The following is a 23,055-nucleotide window of genomic DNA, read 5'->3' on the forward strand; positions in this document are numbered from 1 at the left end:
GATGTTTCCACAACAGGTTTCCCATGGCTTGAAAGTTGAAACTATAACTACAATTTTGTTTGATTTTTCTATAAAGGTTCATGTTTCTTATATAGATGTATGGGTCGAACTTAGCCTAGTTCTTCTAATCATATATGATTTTTCAGAGAGTAAGTCTACTACACATCATTTACTGTGAATAAATTTGCATTTCATACAAACATGCTTTGGAAGCAAGTCAATGACTTGCACGCCACTCTAAGAAAAAAAATCCTAATGCTAATGGGAGCTTGAATACAAGCTACATATTAGGTATTAAAAGGAATGATTGAAATTTGATTAGTTTTTTCAAATAAATAAAGAATTAAAAAAAATAAATAGTTATGTGAAAAATTGTGAGACAACCAAAGCTCATGTAGCGTATAAAAAAGTCTAAAAAAAGTCAAACGTTTTAGCTATCATATACTATAGATTATGCTTTCTTTTAAAGCCTAAATATGCTATCAGTCCTTCAAGTTTGACAAATACCCATGAAATTTATATCGATGGCTCTAGATTGATCCAAATCCCACTAGAGAATTCATATTTGGTGAACCTTTCTTGAATGCCCTCAGGCTATCAAAAAGCAAGTCTGCAACATATTCTTATTCTTTTCAATCAAAACATTTTAACAGACATTGAGAATTTTGAACATATCAAATTAGGGAAACTATTGGTTAAACCAATCAAGTGGTGCTATATCATTATCTATTCAACACCCCAATTGGTTAATTGCACACAATCTTCCTTCCTTTTTCTTTCCCATCAAATGCTGAATAAAATTGATACATTTTGGAAGAATGATTGTATACAAATAGGTCGTCAAAAAAAAATATATATATATATACACACACACTTGCGCGTACAAAAAGTTGTCAAAATTATGATGATGTGACAATACTTCATTGATTTACAAATGCAAATAAACTTGATCCAAATTATAAGGAGGTTTATTATAACTTTTTAAAAGTCAGGAAGGTAAGGTGTAAATAACCTAATCCCTAGAAATTCATAATAATTAACCTTAACAAATCAAAGAGTATAAATTCAACACAAATAGTAAACAGAAGAACTAAAACTGACTATTAATTACAACACATATACTTTTTTTTTTTATACAAGGTAGAATTCTACTCTATCTTAATCTAAGTGTATATGTGTGTGAAGCTCCCTCCTAGAGACTTGAACCCTGGCTCTTGCCCCCACACCCCACAAACACTTATACTTGTGGAGTAACCATCGCACCAAGGGTGTGCGGTGGTATTACAACACATATACTAATCAAACTAATACCTTAACGAAATGGAAACCTTTATTGTTAAGAAAGATAGAATTTTCATTAGTAATCTAATTGTTAAGCGTCAAATAAGTGTTGTCTATTAAGATATGTCACCCATATGATATTAGGTGTCACACTGTCACTTCGGCTGCATTTGGTTCAATGTAAATCAAATTCCAAGTGTAAAACGAATGCAAGGGAAAATAAATTCCCGTAAGGAAAATAAAATCAAGGTGTTTGGTTGTGCAATGGAAAATAATCTGGAAAATGATTTTCGATTTTGGTAACATTCTAAAAATGCTATTTTTCTACCAATTTTTCACATTTTCTCAGCATCCAAATAAATTTAATTATAGAAAATTTCAATATATACACTTAAACAAACAAAAATCTGCTCAAAACAATTCATTAAACTAAAAAATTTGGTCAAACTGAGAGAGGGAGGAAGAGACAGTGATCGAAAATTGAGGGAAAGAGAGAGATCGGTCATGGGTCATGGGCAACGAGATCAGTCATGGGTCATGAGATTGCGACGACGAGATCGGCGGCGACAATGAGCTTTGGGTCGAGAATGAGAACGAGAACAATCTCGGCGATCGAGAACGAGAGCTTTCAGTGCAATCTCGGTGGTGGTGCGATCGAGAATGATCTCGCCGATAAGCTTTTGATGTGATCTCGGCAGGACAATCTCAGCGGCGTGAACTCAACGGCGCGTCTGGGGTTAGCTCTCTCTCTCTCTCTCTCTCTCTCTCTCTCTCTCTCTCTCTCTCTCTCTCTCTCTCTCTCTCTCTCTCTCTCTCTCTCTCTCTCTCTCTCTCTCTCTCTCTGTGCACGTCTGAGTCCAGAAATGGTTTGAAGTGAAAATTTTCACTTCAAACCATTTTCAGGTCAAACCCATTATTTTTACGGTCAACGGAAATGCATTCCGGAAATTCTATTTTCCATGCGCAACCAAACACTCACTTTTACGGAAAAACATTTCCGAAAGTAGTTTGAAGCCAAAACAAACACAGCCTTCATTACTAACGAAAATAGACAGCAAGAGGGATATGGAAATAGAATCAAACATGAAGGGCCAAAATATAAATTTTAAAATATAATGATCAAAACAAAAACAAACCCAGAATTTATAGGCCAGAAATGTACTTTAGTCTACATATTAACTAGACACAGTACGGATACAAAGAACATTTGAATGGTCAAAACCAGTAACCTGGAGCACAAGTCGCTGGGGTCACAAAAATCACAAATTATGTTTGTTGGGCACATCCAGGCAAGGTGAGGACATCTGCAAAGCCATTAATTTCCATGTAAACATGTTGGACACTGAAATATTGAAGCTTTTGCATTAGCCACCAGCTCTCAACCAAAATCAAATTCAAAAGGCATTAGAAACAATGTTTAATTTCAAAAGTAGAACCACTACTACTTGAGAGATTCTAGCTCAATTTCAAGGTGAGTAATGCCCATATCAACTGCTAGGGTGTAACAATCCTTACACAAGATGAGTATTGGTAGCATACTCACAACAGAGGTCGTTCATCAAATGCAATTTCACTAGTCTGAGAGCTCTTTGCGAACTTCTTTACTATCTTGCTTAATGCTCTGCGAACACGAAGCTTCCTCTTTGGTTCTAGACGTCTATTAACAATGATATTTATTGTCTTTAACACTCTTGCCACCTTTAGGATTTGTCTAACAAGTAGCATTTCGTCCTTATTCCCTAACAATATTATTGCTTAAGTATTTTCCCTAAGAAAAACGTAACATGGCCTCAATTACCTTTGTGGTTTCTATGAACAAACCCAGGGATTTAATGTGAGCTAATGGTCGAATCAAGTCCCGCACCCTCTTTGCATAATCTTCAATGCTAACACCATCAACTATCTGAACTGCAAGGACTAGCTCAACCAAGTCGGGGAGGTTTTCCAATACAACATACTTCCCCAAATGACCCTCGAAAGTAAAGCACTCGAGAGATGGGGTGTTTATGTAGACTTTGAATGATATGAAGACTCAAAATAATTAATGCAGCATAACTGCAATCTTTTGAGGGTGGGTACTTGCATGGTGATGTTGAAATTGCCTTGAAACACGTGCAAATGCAGAGTCGCCAATCTTGGAGGACAGGGCAGGCAGTGAGGATGGTAGACAAAGAGTCACAGTTTGCATACTTAAAAGAGTACTGGAAAAATAGCATAGACTAAATAAAAAATTGATGTTTTTAATGTTCACTTGAAGATGTTGTTAAAAATGGTAAAAATCTTGAGTCTCACATAGGAAAGAAAAAAGATAATATATGAGTTTATATACTCATGAGTTAAACATTGGGTTGGGCTTTTGGTATATATGGACTGGGTCTACTTGTCCAAAAAATAATATTTTATTATTTTAATTTTTGAGTCAGTTAGTTTGTGCATATAATTTTTCATAGTCCCTCATTCATAAAAACTACTTTTGAAGAAAAACCCTCCCAATGAGAATATTTTTGTGCATTTCATTTTGTGTCAAAGAGAGAGAAAGGGACATTGAGTAGTTCGCAAAGCACGACTTTATGTGCTTCGTTTTCGTGTTGTAGAACATTTTATTTTAAGAGGTAGACGTTCGTGAGTCTCAAAGCATTACGGTGATTGTGTGAGGGGTGAAATTTACTTTAAGGAGATTGTGTCAAACACAAGTCCTAACCTGAATCATTCATCCTTCGCGCATTTAGTCTGTGAGTTTTTAATTATTTGCAAATTTCTTCTTATATATATATATATATATATATATATGGTATTTGTTTATTGCTTTTGTCTATCACATCTATTTGTGTTATTGCTTATTCTTAGATTTATATATTGTTCCTTTTTTGCTTTATCACAAAAGTAAATTGTTGAAATATATCCAATAATCTTAAAGCAGATTTAAAATATATTTTAATTTATTTTTGTGCTTGACGGTGAAATGAATTTTGTGATGGTTAAAAACACTTTATCAACAAATTGGTTTAACTCTATGCAAAATTTTGGCAAAATTGAGTTTGTGTTTATCAGTTGACGTGTATATCTATCTGCTTATTTATTTTATAAAGTTAAAATTGTAAACTTTAATATTTTGAAAACGTTGAATTTCGTGTTTGATTGTAGAATTTGATTTGTATATACTATTTTGTTGTTGATCTTTTTCTTCTTGGTTATTATATTAGACTAGGATCTTTGTCATATTTGCTAGTGTCTGCTCTATGTCTTAGATATTTTCCAACCATTTGATAAAGTTGATTTGATGCTTGAAAGTAGTGGTGGGTTTAATTAAATTATATTATTTTAGTATATTTGTCTTACTTGAATTATTGTTTGGCTGGGGCTTGGTTTCATTTGTTCAATTACAGTCCGTGTTATGCCTATTTTGTGTTTCGTGCTTGACAGTGTTGGTGGTTTTGATTACATTATATAGCATTAGGCTTATTTTGTCTCTTACTATCTATTGCTTGGCTAGGTTTTTTAGATTCTTTTGTTTCTTGTGTTCACATTGTGCTTGCTCAGTTTATGCAGTTAGCTTTACTTTCTATTTTGTATAGTAACGTTTGAAACTAAATATTTATATTTATTTCTTAAACTTGGCTGGTTTTGATAATTCAATTTGTTTGAATTTTGTTGAACACAGATGTTGTAAGTGCACAATTGCACCTGGCCCCAAGAACAGTTACGGGCTCAGGCCCAACGAGCCTTAAACAATGTAATTTGTAGAGTGTGGGCTTGAAACCCAGGTTAGAAGTGTTTGAGGATTAAATAGCAAGCCAAAGATTATAAACACTTAAAAACAACAAAGAATGCTATAAGTCAATCTGCTCGGACGTAAGCCGAGAACTGTTCTTATATAATTTCTCTCTCTCTTTTTCTCTTTCCTTTAGGTTACAAAGAGGGAGATCCCTTTTTATGTCTTAGATTGCTCTTTAAATACTACTCTTTTGAATACTTTGTACACGTGTTGCTTTACCTCCCCTTTAGCCTAGATATTTCTTTTCCCAGTGCCTTTGAATAGTAACCAGAAGTTTCTCTTCCACTGTTCAGGTGTCACTTCCCCATCAATGCGGCCAGGGTGGTAGGTGCATGATCTTTAATGTGGAGGTAGCAGCCTTTATCTTTGACATTTCTTCAACACCAGTGCTTCTGGGGCATTCTAGGGTTTACCCCTTTTAACCATTGGCCTTAACCGTGTCATCCCCTAATCTTTATTACGAAACCCCGAGTTCTTCGGTGTCCATCCGAGGATAAGTTCACCCTCGGCTGGATCCTCGGACCCTCGGCGTATGGGCCGACCCATAGTACCAACAAATTCTAAACCCAGTAGCAGGTCGGCCTCCCTTAACACGGCCCAAAAGGCCCACATTCTCATCAGGATCTTTTTGCCCCCCACAGATGTCAAACAAAATTGTTGTGAATCCAGTTGTAGCTCAAACCAACATGAACCTTTTTGCTGTGAGTTCTGAAATGAACTTGGTAGGAGGAAACACCAGGAAATGGTGGGTGGACACTGTGGCTACTCGCCATGTATGTTCAGAAAAGAAAATGTTTTCTACATATAATCCTATGGGCAATGGAGGAAAAAATTTCATGGAAAATTATTCAACCTCTAAGATTGAAGGAATTGGAAAGGTTGTGCTCAAAATGACTACAAACAAGTTTCTGACTTTGAAAGATGTACTGCATATGCCAGAAATTCAAAAGAACCTTGTATCTGGCTCAAAGTTGAGCAAAAATGATTTTAAGTTGGTTTTTGAGTCAGTTAAATTTTCACTCTTTAAGAAAATGGAATGTATGTGGGCAAAGGATATTTGAGCAATGATAAAATTACACTTTGCCCACCTGTGGTTTTTCTAAAAAACACTTTGCCTACCTATGATTTAAAATTTGGCACTTTACCCACCTGAGGTTAGCTCCAGTTATCTTCCGTTACCCACCTAAAGTTAGCTCCAATTATCTTTCGTTACCCACCTCTATTAAAAATAGGGGCAAATTTGTATTTTTATTACCATTTTATGTCTCTCTCCTCTCAAAACATAAAAACTAAAAATCTAGGGAAAATAAGATCTAAAAACTAGGTTTTGTAAAAATTAAAACTTAACTTTAATATCTTTCATGAATCAACTTTAAGATCTTCTATTTTAACACATTAAAAATTGAAATTATGTGTTTCCTCACCTAAACCAAAGAATGGAAAAAAAAAAAAAAAAATCAATTAAGTTCACCAGGTCTTACTCTAAGAAGAACCACAGCCTAAGCTAAATTCACAGAAAGAATTCATCTAGACTAACCCAATTCTTTCCTTCAAGCTAACAATGGAAAGAGGATGATGTGAATCCTGCAATCCCAAACATGAGTGCATATATAACTACCAGTGCAGTAAACAAAGCTCCTCGGTTGTATGGATAAAATACACTAACCAATGCAAGCATTAAAATGAAGACAGTGCTGGAAATACAAACAAAGAATGAAGAGGGCATTTAGGACAGTGATATGATAAACTAGACTTCATGAATCTAAATAAAATAAAAAAATAAAAAAAAGATCCTTACAGAGTGAACAATTGGCTGCCAAAACCAAGGGCAGCAGCAAATAAGGATTTGTACTTTGGGAACCGGAAAACATCACCATAAAGATGCATAATTTCAATTTTTAATGTGTTAAAATAAAAGATTTAAAAGTTCATACATGAAAAGAAGATGTAAAAATTAGGTTTTAATTTTTACAAAACCTAGCTTTTAGATCTTCTTTCCCCTTGATTTTTTAGTTTTTTATGTCTTGAGAAGAGAGAGACATAAAAGGGTAACAAAAATACAAATTTACCTTTGTTTTTAACAGAGGTAGGTAACAAAAGATAAACGGAGTTAATCTCAGGTGGGTAAAGTGTCAATTTTTAAACCACAGGTAGGCAAAGGGTTTTTTGAGCAAACCACAGGTGGGCAAAGTGTAATTTCTTCTATATAAAGCATAAACCCCACTAAATCCCACTAAACTATAAAGCATAAACCCCACTAAGCTAAACAGATTCAGACCTTGGAATCATCAGCAAATTGAAAGCATGAAGAAGGAACAGAGGAGAGAAACAAAAGAGAAGGAAGAGGAAAGCCTCTCCTTTGACACTGATTATATCAGCACTCTACTGAACTGTCTCCTCTGTTATATCATATCCTTTCTCTCAACTCGAGAAGTCGTCATTACAAGCAATTTGTTGAGCAGGTGGAGAGTTATTTGTACGTTTGTCCCAATTCTTGACTTGGACCAGGGAGAACTCTCTAAAACATGTGTAGATAAGACTTTTATTTTGGGGGGCATAGTGTCACTGTTTGGATGCAATACTGTTCCTAATTCCATGACCATGTAGAAGTTGCACATCCATTGGTTCACCAATTGTCTTCCATTCCATGCTCACAGATGGATTTGTGCCAACATTTAGCATGGTTTGCCCATAGAAAATCATACCCTTATTAAAGTGATTATGATACTTAAAAGTGATTATTGTAAATTATACTTACTAATATATATCTTGCTTGTAGCCTAGTAAATTTAATTATTATTATTTTCTAAAGATGGACTTTGTTTACTAAAAAACTAAAAAAGAAAAAACTACTAAAAACTTAATAAAAAATTATTATTTGGTTTTGATGGTAGAAGAATTAAACAAGTTATGAACTCCTAGACTGTTTGAACCCTTTAAACTTAGCCCACTAAAGAAAAAATGGGCATTGTCCCTGGGTAGGGCCATGGGATAGTCTTTCTTTCAACTCGACCCTTCGCTAGGTTGAACATAGGGGTGTGAAGGGATTGAATTGGGTTGGGTTGAGGAGTTTATTCAACCCAACCCATTGTGGTGGGTTTAAAAATATTCAACCTAACCTAACCTGTCACAAGGATCTAACCTAACCCACATGGATTAGGTTGGATGGAGTCTGATCCATGGGTTTGACATATTTTTTAAAAAAAATACTATTATTAATATAAATTGAGAACAACACCACTACAAATAAGAGAAAATTTATAACTAAATAATCATGAGCATAAGACCAAACCAACATAAACCATATGAGCAAAACTTATGGTTAGAGTTTTATTTAAAAAGATGGGTAAAAAAGTAAAAATCTATAATATATTTTTAAAAATATATATTTTAGTTTAAATATATATTAAATATAGGTAGGTTAGGTTGGCTTAGATGGATTTGTGAATCTTATGATCCGAACCCTATAAAAACAAATTTGACAACCCAACCTAACCCACCAAACCTTAAAAACTAACCTAATCCAATAGATTGAGTTGGATCAGGTTGGTTCGCTGCATGTCGTGGTCATGACAATTCCAACCCAAAAGGGCTAGAACCCAAGCTTTGGCCATAGGTGTATTTGTTTGGAGGTGAAATATGGTAGATGAAAAATTTTGGAGAGAAAATGTGAAGTAAAACTTTTTTGGAGTGTGTTTTGTTGGGTGAAGAGGAAGAAAAATAAATGATAAAACCCGGGTGTTTTCCCTTTGGACTCACCAAAAAGTTTTTTGCCCAAAATGGGGAGAAAATTGGAAGGGAAAAGCTCATGAAATGGGCTTCCAAAAATACCCCTCACGTTGGACTTCACCTCCAATAGATTGAGTTGGATCGGGTTGGTTTGTTGTATTTCGTCGTCATGACAATTCCAACTCAAAAGGGCTAGAACCCAAGCTTTGGCCTTAGGTGTGTTTGATTGGAGGTGAAATATGATGGATAGAAAAATTTGGAGAGAAAATGTGAAGTAAAACTTTTTTGGAGTGTGTTTTGTTAGGTGAGGAGGAAGAAAAATAAATGATAAAACCCGGGTGTTTTCCCTCCGAACTCACCAAAAAGTTTTCTCCTCAAAATGGGGAGAAAATTGGAAGGGAAAAGCTCATGAAATGGGCTTCCAAAACTACCCCTCACGTTGGACTTCACCTCCAATAGATTGAGTTGGATCGGGTTGGTTTGTTGCATTTCGTTGTCATGACAATTCCAACCCAAAAGGGCTAGAACCCAAGCTTTGGCCTTAGGTGTGTTTGTTTGGAGGTGAAATATGATGGATGAAATTTTTTAGAGAGAAAATGTGAAGTAAAACTTTTTTGGAGTTTGTTTTGTTGGGTGAGGAGGAAGAAAAATCAATGATAAAACTCAAGTGTTTTCTCTCTGGACTCACCAAAATGAGGAGAAAATCAGAAGGGAAAAGCTCATGAAATGAGCTTCCGTAAATGCCCCTCACATTGGACTTCACTTCCAATGTGGTGGCTTCTTTTTTTTCCTTTGATTTTTTCTTTTTTTGTTAACATGTTGGCTCCATTTCTTTCTTTTCTTTTTCTTTCATTTTGTCAGAGTGTTGGCATCCTTGCCTTTTTTTTTTCTTTGATTTTTTTCAGTGTTAGCTTTCTTCTTCTTCTTTTTCTTTTTTGGGTGCTCATATGTTTATTTTCTCATTAATTTTTTTTTGTAAATAGTTTTGGGTTAATTTCTTATGCTATTTTTTTTTTTACTTTAATGAAATGTCTATCTGTACACTTTTTTTTTAAAAATAAAATGTGTTAATAGGAACATAATGATAAATTTATACAAACTTTATTTTCAACCAAACAAAAGCGTTTTTTATCCTTTCACTTTTCTACCGCCAACTAAACACAGAGTCTAAATCTTCTGTTTCACTTTTCCTGCTTCACTCTATACTCTACTAATAAAAACTTGCCACGTGTTCACCTAAGTAATTAAATAGTAGAAAAAGTGGAATAGGAAAAGTAGGACAGAAGATTTGGACTCTAAACACAAACAAGGGATCCCACTTTTTCACCCTCTTTCTATTTATTTATTTATTTTTCTACTTTTATTTCCTCCCAATCAAAGGGACCTAAAAATCAAAACTGGATTTAGTTCCTTCGAAAGGCCTCCATATATTTTCCTCAATTGACAAAAATACCCCCTATTGGTGATTACCGATTTACCCTTTTTCTGTGACGCTATAAATTAAAGAGAGCAAATAGAAATACAGCGAGTATTTTTGTGAGTTTGGGGTTAATTAGGGTTTTGCAGAGAGCGAGAGAAAGCAACCAACAGTGAGAAAGCAACCGAGAGAGGAAGAAGAAGAAGAAGAAGAAGAATGAGCAGGAGTTTGGGAATACCGGTGAAGCTACTACACGAGGCCTCAGGGCACGTGGTGACGGTGGAGCTGAAGAGCGGTGAGCTCTACAGAGGAAGCATGCTTGAGTGCGAAGACAACTGGAACTGTCAGCTCGAGAACATTACCTACACTGCCAAGGTACTCTCTAAACCCTAGAATTTGTGTTTGTGTTGGATATGCTCTGTTTAATTGCGCCATTAATGGGATTTTCTTAAACCCTAGTCTTTTGTTTGTTCCAGAAAAGGTTTTAATTTTGTGTTGTACGTGGTATTCTAAAACCCTGGGTCAAAATACACTTACTAGGAAGATTTTCATTCTGGGTCTGTTTTTGTTTGAATGATTGATAACATAACTTGCTTAGATTAGTTCTAGCTTATGGGGAAAAGCGAATTGAAATTTGAATTTCTTGAGGTAAAAGATCCTAAACTAATACCAAGAATTTAATTAGGGAATTTCTAATTATTTCAAGATGAATGAATGAATTTATTAAAGACAACCTCAAGAGATAGCACAATTGGTTGGGGACCATGCTTAATTATTAAAGAAAAGCAAACTGTGCAAAAAAGAAAAAAAGAAAAAAAAGGCACCGTTTACTAAAAATCTGAAGACCAGAAACCCTGCAGACTAGACATTGTTACAAAAAATGACCCTGTTTACTGAGTTTTTCACTTTCATTAACATAATCAACCCTGGCTTTTATGTCTCTTCTAATCAATTGAAGAATGGCCTACTGTGATCTGTTATTTCTGCCGGAACGCAAGCATCCCTTTTGATCCAAATGTGATAAACAGCTGCAGACCAAGCATGCTTTCCAATGATGCCTTTAAAAAATCTTGCCTCTCAGGTTATGATTATCTGCCAATGAACCACTCTATCACAACAATAATACCAACTTTCAATCATACGCCAGCCCTTGATAGTCTGCCAAAGCCTCTTAGTGAAAGGGTACTAAAAAATCAGTGATTCTTACTCTCAAGGCTACCTCTTTAATAAACACAAAGTAACATCTACCTTGAAATCCCCAATTTATCATCCTGTCCTGTTTAGCAAGCCGGTTTCTAAGCCAGCCAACCAATAAAAGAATGTTTAGGGATAGCAATTTTTTTCCAAAGATTGTTGCCTGTATTCAGCCTCTTTTTTATTTTTTTTAATCCCTCTTTGTGTTAGGCACTAGCACAGTTTGCATAGTTCCTGCCTACAGTTGTGTTTCTCCTATTTTCACACCCATAATGTTTTTGTTACCATATTTGTTTTTTTTGAACTTGTATGTATGCCTTGATTACAATTTTTGGCTAATTTATTTATATGCTATGAATTTGAATGATCAAAGAAACGAGAGCTTCCTCTATATGTATGGATAGTGTCCTTGGGAATATGTGCATTTAATGTTGGTAGTAAATTGGGAATTCTTAAGTTATTCTGACACCTTCTTTAGATTAGTCTCTATAGCTTATAATAAAAGCCTAGCGCACAAGGCTCTTGCTTTTGTGCGGTTTGTGAGAGGTGGTTGGCAGGCAGTTTTACCCCTAATTTTAGAGAGGCTGAATTCCTGAACCTAAAATTATATTATTAATACTGGCTAAAAAGCATAGTTGATAAAAATAGAGAGATAATCGAAGTATTGGACACAAGTGGGTAGGGAAGGTAATAAATGTAGAAATTTAATATTTTTCAAGATATTGTTGGGCGAATGTGGAAATAAATGGAACCGGCAAGGTCAAGACTTGCTGGTATGCTTGTCAGGTGATCCTTATCAAAACCACCAGTATTGACACAAAAGTAGATTTGTACTGGATACAAATCTACTTTATTTTATTTCCTTTTGAATTTTTGTAGGCCCTTGTTTTTCTATATCCCCCAGCTCCACAGATTTTGGCTTGATTCTCTTTTTTAAGTGCCGATTAGGCTTTGAGAGAGAGAGAGAGAGAGAGAGAGAGAGAGAGAGAGAGAGAGAGAGAGAGATTTGGAATTTTTGGTACTGTTTGAGTCATTCCTTCCATACAGCTTGAGTAGCTTTTTAGATAATTGTATCTCTTGTTTATGTTCTTAATCTTGTTTTTCTTGACTTATGCACAGGACGGGAAGGTCCAACAACTTGAGCATGTCTTTATTCGAGGCAGCAAAGTCAGGTATGTAAATTATATGTTGCTGTTTGATTAGAATATCTAAATTATATGTTGCTCAAAGCCTTTCGATGTGTTACTTGCAAACTGACTGCAATTCTTTGAAAATGCTGTGTGAAAATTTAACAGGTTTATGGTCATACCAGACATGCTGAAGAATGCTCCAATGTTTAAGCGTCTGGATGCTAGGATCAAGGTATGTCTTGGTTTTTAAGTGATTAGGTTCTCCTACGTTGTACATTGCTTGAAATTTTTCTGATCTATGCTTTCTGAATTTCCTATAGGGTAAGGGTGCAGCACTTGGTGTTGGCAGGGGTAGAGCAGTTGCAATGCGGGCCAAGGTAAAATTCTTTTGTATTTGGTGTGTTCATGGTAGTAGTATCTCTAGCAAAATGAGGGTATCATTTGAAACTCTGATAATCTGATTTAGCAGCTGTATGTGTGAACTTAGATGAAACAGGATGGTTTAGTGATTTATATCTGCATGAACTGTCACACTTGATAATAAAAAAAAGAAGAAGAAAAACCCTCTGAAATGCAGAATGCTATGTGAACATTGTTTCTTCTTTTTAGTCTTTGAGTGGCATCTGTCTGGCTGGGAATAAATACTTAGAAATCATTGTTGCTGTGTGTATAGTGTATATGTATATATGGATTGGAAGTTTTCTAGCTCCTAACTCCATGTATTATTTTTTTCTGTGTAGGCTCAGGCTGCTGGCCGTGGAGCAGCACCTGGTAGGGGGGTTGTACCACCTGTTCGGAGGTAATCAACCGCTGGATGGTTTCTTATCCTCTTCACTCTAGAGCATGGATTGTCCTTGTTGGTAGCCTATGGATTCTTTGGGTCCTTCTCTTGATATTCTCAAAATCTATGTAAAAGAATGAGTTTTTGATTAGGAAGAAAAAACGATGGTGACCATAGAATCTGAGAGAGAGCACTTACTTCCATCTCCATGCATGGGGGTGCCAAATTACTTCTACTCACTACTTTCGAATTTCTATTATGTACTACTGTTGTAAGCTAGTTATCTTTCCTGTTTTTGATTCTTAATCCATCTATATTTGTCTTTCTTATATGAAAAATATTGAAGAATGAAAAAGAAAAAGAAAATCTTTTAAGGCACTGGATAGAGAATTTGTAGGGATTTGCTCAATGATCGGTAGCCCGCTGCATATTATGCAACCCACTGAAGGATTTATTGATAATTGGCTAAACTTGTGGCACAACGTTAGCTGGTAACGAGTGCCAGCCACGTGCTCTTCCTGCTAGACCCACTAAACAAACTCAATAGTACACGATCCACGACCTCTTAAGTACCCTTTTTTTTTTGAGCAAGTCTTGTGCTGGCACAACAAATGCCACAACTTGTCCATGTGGCGAGTTGTGGTTGGTAGAAGGATGGTGGTGGGTACATGTGGGCCATCTTTCTACCAATCACAATATGTGGTGAGTTGTGACATTTGTTGTGCTATTTTATGTGGCTTTAGAATGGCTTTGTGCTAATTGAGGAGATTACCCCAAATCTCGTTACTCAATTAACCTGTAGCAATTTTTTTCTAGGCCACAAGAAGAGCAAGTAGATACTACTGCGCTTTTGGGAATGGGAAGGGGTTAAGTGCCGTCTGGTTAGGAGCCCTTTATACGATTATTATTGTTTGTTGACTTCATATATCCTGGTTGTAAAAATAGAATGGCATTTCTAAAGTCTAAGGCTGATACAAAGATTATTAGATGAAAATGTTGTGCCTATTGCGCAAAACTATACAGCTCATAAAGGCATTAGAGCACCGAGCACATACAGAAATTCTGCTGAACGTACTTGCATATATCGTTGAGCGAAAGACGTCTGGTAACCGTTTGCATTTCATGTAACATTGTTTTTTATTGGCTTGAATTATTTATTTGACCTTGTAGCTTAATTTTCATACTTAGATTTTTATTTCCTAGGAAAATCGGGCCTGGTGGGATTGGAATTCCGGTGTCCAGGCACCATAAGAGGTGCTGAAATCATTGGAGTATCCCTAGGATAAACAAATCCCCACAGTTTGATGTGCCTCAAATCACTTGTAGAATGCACACTCTCTGGGTTAACCTGACTTGCAAGACAAATGCCACTTGCTCATTCTAATATCTGTACAAAGCACATATTTAAGAGTTTTCTCACTCAATGATCCCCCAGAGAGCACAGCATCACTTTAGAATTCATATTGTACACGTTTTGAATAATACAGCCTAGCCCTAGTGCCTTTGCTCGAGTCAGTGCCTTCCCAATTAACAGGATTCGAATTGCAAAATCTTCAAAGAATTCCCACTGCTGTTTTAACACAATTTATCCAATGAAAAATGGTTTACGTTACTTGTGTATGTGATTGTATCTCCGTCTACACGTATGCACAAGATGTATAAAAAGCCTCAACTTTATCCTTGCTTTATTTGTATTACCAAGCAAATGAACAAGACGACAAAGCAACACATGATGATACACAAGCCAGGGAGGCACACCGTTCCTATCAAACTAGTGGAAGTAACCATATAGTTCTAAGAAGCAAATGCAGAAGTTCCAGAGGTTAGAAGCATCGGTGGTTTGGCCAGTCATTATAACCCTAAAGAATCTAAAGGGTAGGAGGGCATTTGGTCCAATAATAGGCCATGATGCAAACTGACCAGGTTTACAGACTGTTTGATCATTCTCATGTACTCTCAAGTTTGTCCAACTCTTCCCATCCAGAGAGCCCTGCAGATGCATAAGAAAGAAAATTCAGTCAACATTTCACCCATCTTCCTGTTTCAGGTGACACCCAAACAACAATTGCAAAAACATTGCAGCAAAGTATGTGTGTTTGTGTGTGTATAAAGCCCCAATCCCGAAGATGGTCTTTACCTGGAGATTCCAAGATCTCATAAATGCCCTTGACCCATCCTGTCTCAAGGTGTAAAAGTTGCACATAAGCTGCATCAATCAATAATATCTTGCATCAGGATATTAATCAGAGAAATAACCAAAGCATCTCATGTGATCCAGTGAAAGGAAGGGCTTGTGGAAAAAACCAAGACTTGACCAAAAATTCTTGCCATGATTGTCTGCTCTAGTATCCCCATTTTCACAAAGAAGAAAGATATAGCTTGAAGCAACAATTATTGAAGATAGTTTAGGCTAGACTCAAATTGGTACTTCATTAGGTGTACAATATCAAGTCCTATGTCAATGATTACCATTAACTTATATACATTAGCTGGAGCTGTTAGTAAGACACCATGTTATGGACCCAGCAAAAAAGAATATGCAAATTAATGTCTACCGTAAGGATTTGCCTAAATACTTGGGTTGGCTACATGACAGCTCGGACTATGGCTCCATTTTCAAATCCTATTCATGTCTTTCCTCAACATCTCTTTTAACTTCCTCTTCTCCTTTCTGCAGAGGGATTTCTTGTAAATGCAAATATAAGATAAATCCCTGAGTTTCCTTTGTTTCTATTTTCTTGATATTTTTATTTGTACCCTCCCAAGTTCCTCTTGTTCCAAAGTACCAGGTATAACCCAGCATTTTAATTTTTAATGGTATGAGACACATACGGTAGCTTAAATTCTCTAGTGAAGAATCAGCCAAACTGGATGTCACATGAGTTGGCTAAATTGAGTTTACAGGAATCCATATTCAGAAAATTTGTGCACGGTTCTATTAGCTATATAGTGACAATAATATCAATATCTAACAAGATGCAATCAAAGCTGATGATAAAATTTTATATGCTATTAAAAGCTTAATCCATTAGTGATAATGATATTTCTTCTACGGTGCCTGTAAGTGCAAACTTGGAGTAGCACAACAATGAAGTTTTGCTATATCATAACATAATTATTTCTCAAAGTATGAATAGAGACAAAACCTGATGTTCTTGGCCAAGGTCAACTGCCCACCATGCACAATTATGTCCATCTTCCATCCGAGGCCCAGTAAAAGATGTTCCCTAATGTATGGAAATACTTTTTTAGTTACCATTTAGAGAAGCTTATAGCGCAATAACTTCTACAAAAGTCTGTTTCATAGTACCTGGTAAGTTCTTGAGACCAAAACCTTGGGATCAGTGTATCTTGAAGGAGGACTACTAGCTGTAACAGTAATTCTCTGAAAAATTTAACTTCAGGGGGTGAGAAGCTGTATTAAAAATAATCAATTGACCTACCAAGAACTTTTTTTTGACAAGTTACCAAGAACATGATTTGGAAATAGAAGAATATGAAGATGACACAGAAAGAAAAGAAGAATTAAGAACTTTACCTTAGACAGAACAGGATTTACCCATTGATGTTCTCCATACGATGTGCCTGCAAAGTACAGAACTCCATTGCTGTCCCCATCACAGATGTACTGGAGCTCTTTATAACTAGATCGCCTATGTTGAAATCTAATGCTACAGAAGTAAGAAAAAATTAGCTAACTCCTCTGTAAAAATATCTAGAGAAAGAATATTAGCCACACAAATTGTTCCCAGCAACCAAATAAACTATTGCCTATTATGCCTTATGGCTCTATCTTAGATAAAATTATTTCAATCCTTCAGGAAAACCCTCTACAGCATGAAATCATAAATCATCAGTACAATACAAAAATAAAATACTTCATACTTTTGATCATTTTCTAGCCTTGCTCCATTTTCTACATAACTGATGGCCTCCTTCACCTAGGACATTCACATAGGAGAAAAACAGTAAGCCAAAATTCTATAAGATCACTGTGTTATTTATAGTTAACAAAAAAGAACCAAGTAACTTACAAGACTATCAAAGTTATGAATATGCCTGCTAATGCTGCTCTTCTCCAACTGCAAAATCATTACAGATTAGGAAAAGTCAAACTAAGGAATTCATATATTCGGTAGACTGGCTGACAATTTTCTGCACCAAGGGCCTGCATACCTTCTTAAGTAAGGCATATGGAAGTAACGGAAATCGCACGAATGGCAACAAGTCGTGAACTGACTGAAGCCTTTCCCCAAAAAGATGTTCAGGAAACGAGTTTATTATCAGCTCATCCACCACCTCCCACCCATACAAGTCTTTTGCTTTCATGCCCCACATTAAGATTGCATTAATAACTTTTTCTTCAGATGTGACAGTCAAATCCGGATGCTGCAACACCCACAAAATGTTATAAATGATATTAAAAATCGAAGTCTTTAGAAGAAGTATTATAAGGCTAGGCACTATCAGGGTAAGATAATATCTAAGTAATCATCTATCAGCTTTGGATTTGGACTTGTAATTTTGGCTAAGGACACTTAAATTTCCTGTCTCAACTCCAAGAAATCCAGTCTTTTCAAAATCCACAAATAGATGGGGTCCAAAATTCTACATTCCTCAGTGTTTCTCCAACTCCTTAACAACATAATCTACTAATGTGACAAACCCTCTTTGGTACAACAACCAAAACAACCCTCATTTTATTTACATATTGGAGAAGTAGGACAGAGAAGTAAACTATTCACCCTGTCACCCCATTTCCAGATGTTAAAGCTGGTAACCACACTCCACTTGTGGAGCATTTGTCCCTTCTAGTTCTAAATTATTGAAGCACTTATGCTCTTATTTCTAGGAGAGAGTATGTGTGCTCTTGGAAAGCCACCTTAATCCTTGATTTGACTGTCTATCTCAAAACCAAGATGCAACTTGAAACATGAAAACCCACCTGAATAATATTGCTAAAAGTTGTCTCGTCTAGCAAGACAAAGTCAATGCTTGCTGTTGTACAGTAATCAAAGTGCATTGCAACTTTCCTCTCGCATGTTTCTTCAATAAGTTTACATGATGGAATTGATGCAACCACTGGGAGGATTGAACATACTGAGTCCTGCAACAAATTTCAACAGTTAGCTTCAAAGGCAACAGTCCAATTACTTTTCCAAAAATGTCTGCTTCCTCGTCCATTAAACTTGTGCATAATAGAAAAACTCGTTGTATGACCCTCTTCCACTAGGAGAACTCCATCCCTGCATATAATATGTACACAAGAAGTATCAATATTTTATAATTCATTCTCACAAAATGGTATCTCTTCTTTTCTTTTTCTTTTTTTCTTTTTTTTTGGGGTTCAGAAGTCCAAAACCGCTAGTCACTTCTCCGTCTTTTAGTTCTAGTCATACAAGTAACACTGTAATAATGAAAGACAAAAACAATGATCTCAATTACTATCGAAAAATTAAAATAATGAGGTAAGATAGGGGTAGCGAAACTACCTCGGAGAGGCATTCTAAAAGTGTTTTGCAGCATTCCTGATGAAGGAGAGTAACTCCAAATTGATCAGCCAAAAATAAAAGTTGGAGTAGCAAGGCACCGGCAACCACAGTTGCTTCCATATCAAGTTCACCACTGTACATGAACTCAAGCATAGCCTTAAATGCTTCGGGTGACACATCCCTTAAAGAAACCTCTGAGGACATGGTTTCACTCATTCCATTTGTGAACATCTGCCAGTTAAATTTTTCCTTTAATAGTGAATCATATGCATTGGTAAAAGAATAAAAACCAAGTAGATTCCCAAAGAGTAAAGAACCATATCATATTTTTTAAAAGAAATGCATAAAAAAAAGCTGAAATCCTTTAATAAACCTATATACCACTCCTTTTCATGTAATTTATGCAAACCTCGTCCACAGCTTAGGGACAAGTATTGCATACAGGCAGACATGCAAAGTAGCATTGTACAACCCCAAAAAGTTCATTCTTTCTTTCTTTTTTGAACTTCTTTAAGATACATATTATATGTTTAACTTGTCTATTTGCCTTTTTTTTTGGAGTTACGATAGGATTTGAAACCTACAGCATCCGATTCATGATGATTGTTACCATTAGGCCAAGACACCAATTAATTATTTTTAGTATAAGCACAATTCAAACGTAAGTCCCTTATTTGATCACAAGAGACTTTACCAATTAAGCTAATTGGAACCTACAACCTGTCTATATTCTGTTTTACATGAGTTTTTTCCAATGCAGTCCTTTTCCCATGTAAATCATGTGAATAGACAATTTGGGCAGGAAAATGATATGAAAATAGCTATTATGCCTTTAAGTTCATATCAGCATATCACATTGGAAACCTTAGCCCAACAGTGAACATTAACAGTTGTGTCAAAAGCAAGGCCCCTAAAAAACCAATAAAACAAGAATTATTTGTTGTTTGTTGAAGATTTATTTAACCTTATTCATACACAATCAGACAATTTCATTTTTTTTTGAATTTTACAAATTAATGAAACGGTCATTATGGAGCTTGGTAAGATGCTTGCATAATTTCTATTAATATAAATGCATAGTAATTAGTAAATCTAGTTAAACAGACAGAGCACATTAGATGCCCCCGTTCAGAAGCCAAATGCTCCCTGTGGAATGTCAGAATTTTCAGTCTAAAATAGTCTATGTGATTTAAGGGGTTGAGGGAGCCACACAAGAATTAATTTCTCTCACCTTTGCAAATGGGACACTCCATAAACTGAGAATAACTTTATGTGCCTGGGCAACAAGACCATGACCCTCGATATATATGTTCACATCACTGTATGTGCCAGTTATGAGCAATTGTCTGAGCTTTTGTATATTGACAGGAAGTCCAAGAGGGAAGGTTGCACAATAATGAGTCCGAGTGCTTGGATATGATAATTCCACGCTCTTACCCGAGTCAAACAACTTTTTATTTAGTTTAAACCGTTCTATATTTTGTTCACACTGCTTGACCAATGACATCACTTCAAAATGTAATCCCAGTGCCCTCAGAGGACCAAGTTGTGACTCTGGAATCTACATCAAACACAGACACAAGCATTATTAGAATCTAAAGTTCCATAACAAAGTTACAACTGTCATAGCTATCTATCAGCATACTAACTTTTGATTCAAGAATAACAATGAGGAACTTGATATACATTAAAATGCATAAAACATAATGAGGGTACAACATAATGACAGTTTAGCCTATGTTTTTTTTCCTGTCACAAAAATGCATAAAACAAAGTTCAGGCTTCTCTTACCTAGAAGAAAGACAAATGTTAACAAAAAACACAAACCATATGTATGTATATATGTGTATGCATATGAATGATAAATTATTGAATCAAATTTTATAGTGAATTAGTGATGATGCATTTACTACAATTTTAAAAGAGGGAGGGGTGGGGGGGGGGGGGGGGGTTGGAGCAAAAAGAGAATGAAGATAGATGAGGCTGTTATTAAGTATTGGAGATTCAAGAAAACAAAGTACCTTGGTCTGGCCTGTGTAGATATATTGAAGAAATGCATGAAGAACTGGATAAGTTACAGCCGGCAGTTCGACAACATCTTCAGACAAACTGAAAGGAAAATTACCAGATGCAACCAAGATAGCCTTGTGAGCAGGTACGTGCCTTTCCTCAGTATCAAAAATGAAAACCATATCAGACAATTCCCAATTCTCAAGAAAATTTCCAAGACCCCATTTCTCATAATCCATGCATTCACCATTCAACTCATCTTCCCCTTCCTCCTCACCCTCTAATTCACCACTTTCCACATGCTTCCACAACGATATGTGATTGTGTGTTATTGGCAACACATTCACATTTCTATAACCAACATGTTTATCCCAGCTACTAAGCCCAACATACCGAACACTACAATTTGGATTCGAATCTAGCCACTGAAAGACAAGATTCTGAAAGGGGTATCTTCCCTTACCAATACTAATCAACCCATCACAGATACTGATCCAATAGCTCTTAAACTCCGAAGAACAACAAAGCCCAACACCTGCCACATCAACCACAGTTTTCCCATCTACCTCAATTTTCAACCTCTTATTCCTATGACTACCCAATATAACCGTATAGTGAGGACTATTATCTCTTTTGTAATGGTAGTGCTGGCTTCCCACATTCTCCCGGAACACTAGAGTGACATCATTGTGAGCAAAAGCTTCAAAAGCCACACAACCCCGCCCGGCTTCCCGGAATTTCAAATCCTTTCGCCAAGCACACTCAAAGGGTGCCACTGTAAGGAATTTCTTCTCTTTCATTTCCATTATCCCCCCTTGTACAATATCCCACTATTCTACACTCACTAGTCACTTACACTGGAAAATAAAACAACAGTATTTATAGGAACATCACCATGTCTATCTGAAATGGGAAAAAGATAAACATTTAAAAAATGACAATTTTTTACTAAAGCAACAAGACAAACATCTTGATTTTACCAGTGTATGAGATTTTTTTCCCCCCAAATTGAACCATAACTGTAGGAAACTAACATAGTCTCTTTGATGTCATATAAAAAATTCTGACAGCTCAAACATCACTATCTAAGGTTAATTTAGAAAATGCTAGAAGCCTTTCCAGTCCCCACTTGATACAAAAAATCAAAAACCAAATAATAAACTACAAGTATTAATCAGAACCTCGCTCTCAATCCTACACCACATTCTTATCCAAGTACACGACCAGGACAAAAATATATGTAGAAATACCTCATATAAGGCCAAAAAAATCCACAAACGACAAGAAAAAGTCATGGTGTTGATGACAACAGTGGAAAAAATCAAGTCCTTGATCAAAGCCCACCTCAAAAATTTATTGAAAAATGGAAGCTTTTCAATTATTACCTGGTTGAAGAAGATTCATGGGGCCATGCCATCTCTGTCCAGGAATCAGAATCAGAATCAGAAAGAGGAGTGTTGAGCCAATACAGATATTTTCCACAAATTGGACAACATGGGTTTGGTTTGGTTAAAACTTATATGTATTGGAGGACTTGGTTTGAATGGATGAGTGAGTTCCTATTGATTGAAATATTTTAGTGGCAACTTGGCCTTTAGATTAGGATGCTTTAAAGGTAGAACTCTTTTTTTTTTTAATGGATTTCTGACCGTAAAACGGTCTGACCGATTGAAAGTGAAACGTGTCAGCTGAGTAGGAATTACCGGAATGATACTCCAAGCAAAAAAGAAAAAGAAAAAACAAAGACAAATCTGGCTCTAAATATGTTTATAATTATCTTTTTCAGTAGGCTATAATTTATATGACAAATTATAAAATTATTTATTTGTTTTATTATATATTTCTTTTTATAGAATATGTGAGTAGAAATTACCGGAATGATACTCCAAGCAAAAAAAAAAAAAACAAAACAAAAACAAATCTGGCTCTAAATATGTTTATAATTATCTTTTTCAATCGACTATAATTTATATGACAAATTATAAAATTATTTATATGTTTTATTATATATATATATTTGTAGAATATGTGTTTTATTTAAACAAATTGTATAATTTTAAAACTACTGTGAGGGTCCTTTTTGGACAGCATTCAGGCCCAAGTAGAAACAAGGATCTTGGACTTCTTACTTGTTGTTTTAAGGAATTGAGCTTGGTTCATCGCAGCTAAATGGGCTGATTATGAATTAGATAGTGCACAGAGCAGGGATCCTACAACACATACATACTAGCAAATAAGGAATATAT

At 35.7% G+C, this 23,055-nt stretch overlaps 2 protein-coding genes across 3 annotated transcripts; one reads left to right on the forward strand and one right to left on the reverse strand.

Moving 5' to 3' along the window:
* Positions 1-10,304: 10,304 nt before the first annotated feature.
* On the forward strand, positions 10,305-13,613 carry LOC142611662 (small nuclear ribonucleoprotein SmD3b). The gene is made up of 5 exons (XM_075783763.1): positions 10,305-10,577; positions 12,516-12,568; positions 12,692-12,758; positions 12,847-12,903; positions 13,267-13,613. The coding sequence occupies exons 1-5, from the start codon at positions 10,419-10,421 to the stop codon at positions 13,327-13,329; spliced, it is 399 nt and encodes a 132-aa protein (XP_075639878.1). The 5' UTR covers positions 10,305-10,418; the 3' UTR covers positions 13,330-13,613.
* Positions 13,614-14,875: 1,262 nt separating this feature from the next.
* Positions 14,876-22,415, reverse strand: LOC142613565 (BTB/POZ domain-containing protein At2g30600). Of its 2 annotated transcripts, none has more exons than XM_075785955.1 (13): positions 22,195-22,415; positions 20,821-21,712; positions 20,031-20,360; positions 18,800-19,030; positions 18,253-18,414; positions 17,484-17,696; positions 17,342-17,389; positions 17,193-17,248; positions 16,846-16,978; positions 16,618-16,692; positions 16,454-16,534; positions 15,445-15,513; positions 14,876-15,297 (listed from the first exon to the last, which is right to left on the reverse strand). In XM_075785955.1, exons 2-13 carry the CDS (start codon positions 21,613-21,615, stop codon positions 15,079-15,081), a joined length of 2,412 nt encoding a protein of 803 aa, XP_075642070.1. In that variant the 5' UTR covers positions 21,616-21,712; positions 22,195-22,415; the 3' UTR covers positions 14,876-15,078. The 2 variants fall into 2 exon arrangements, with proteins under 2 accessions (XP_075642070.1, XP_075642079.1); XM_075785964.1 differs by having other exon boundaries at positions 20,821-21,666; positions 22,195-22,393.
* Between the last annotated feature and the right edge of the window lie 640 nt (positions 22,416-23,055).

Source organism: Castanea sativa, chromosome 1 (assembly GCF_040712315.1).
Source record: "Castanea sativa cultivar Marrone di Chiusa Pesio chromosome 1, ASM4071231v1".
Taxonomy (NCBI): domain Eukaryota; kingdom Viridiplantae; phylum Streptophyta; class Magnoliopsida; order Fagales; family Fagaceae; genus Castanea; species Castanea sativa.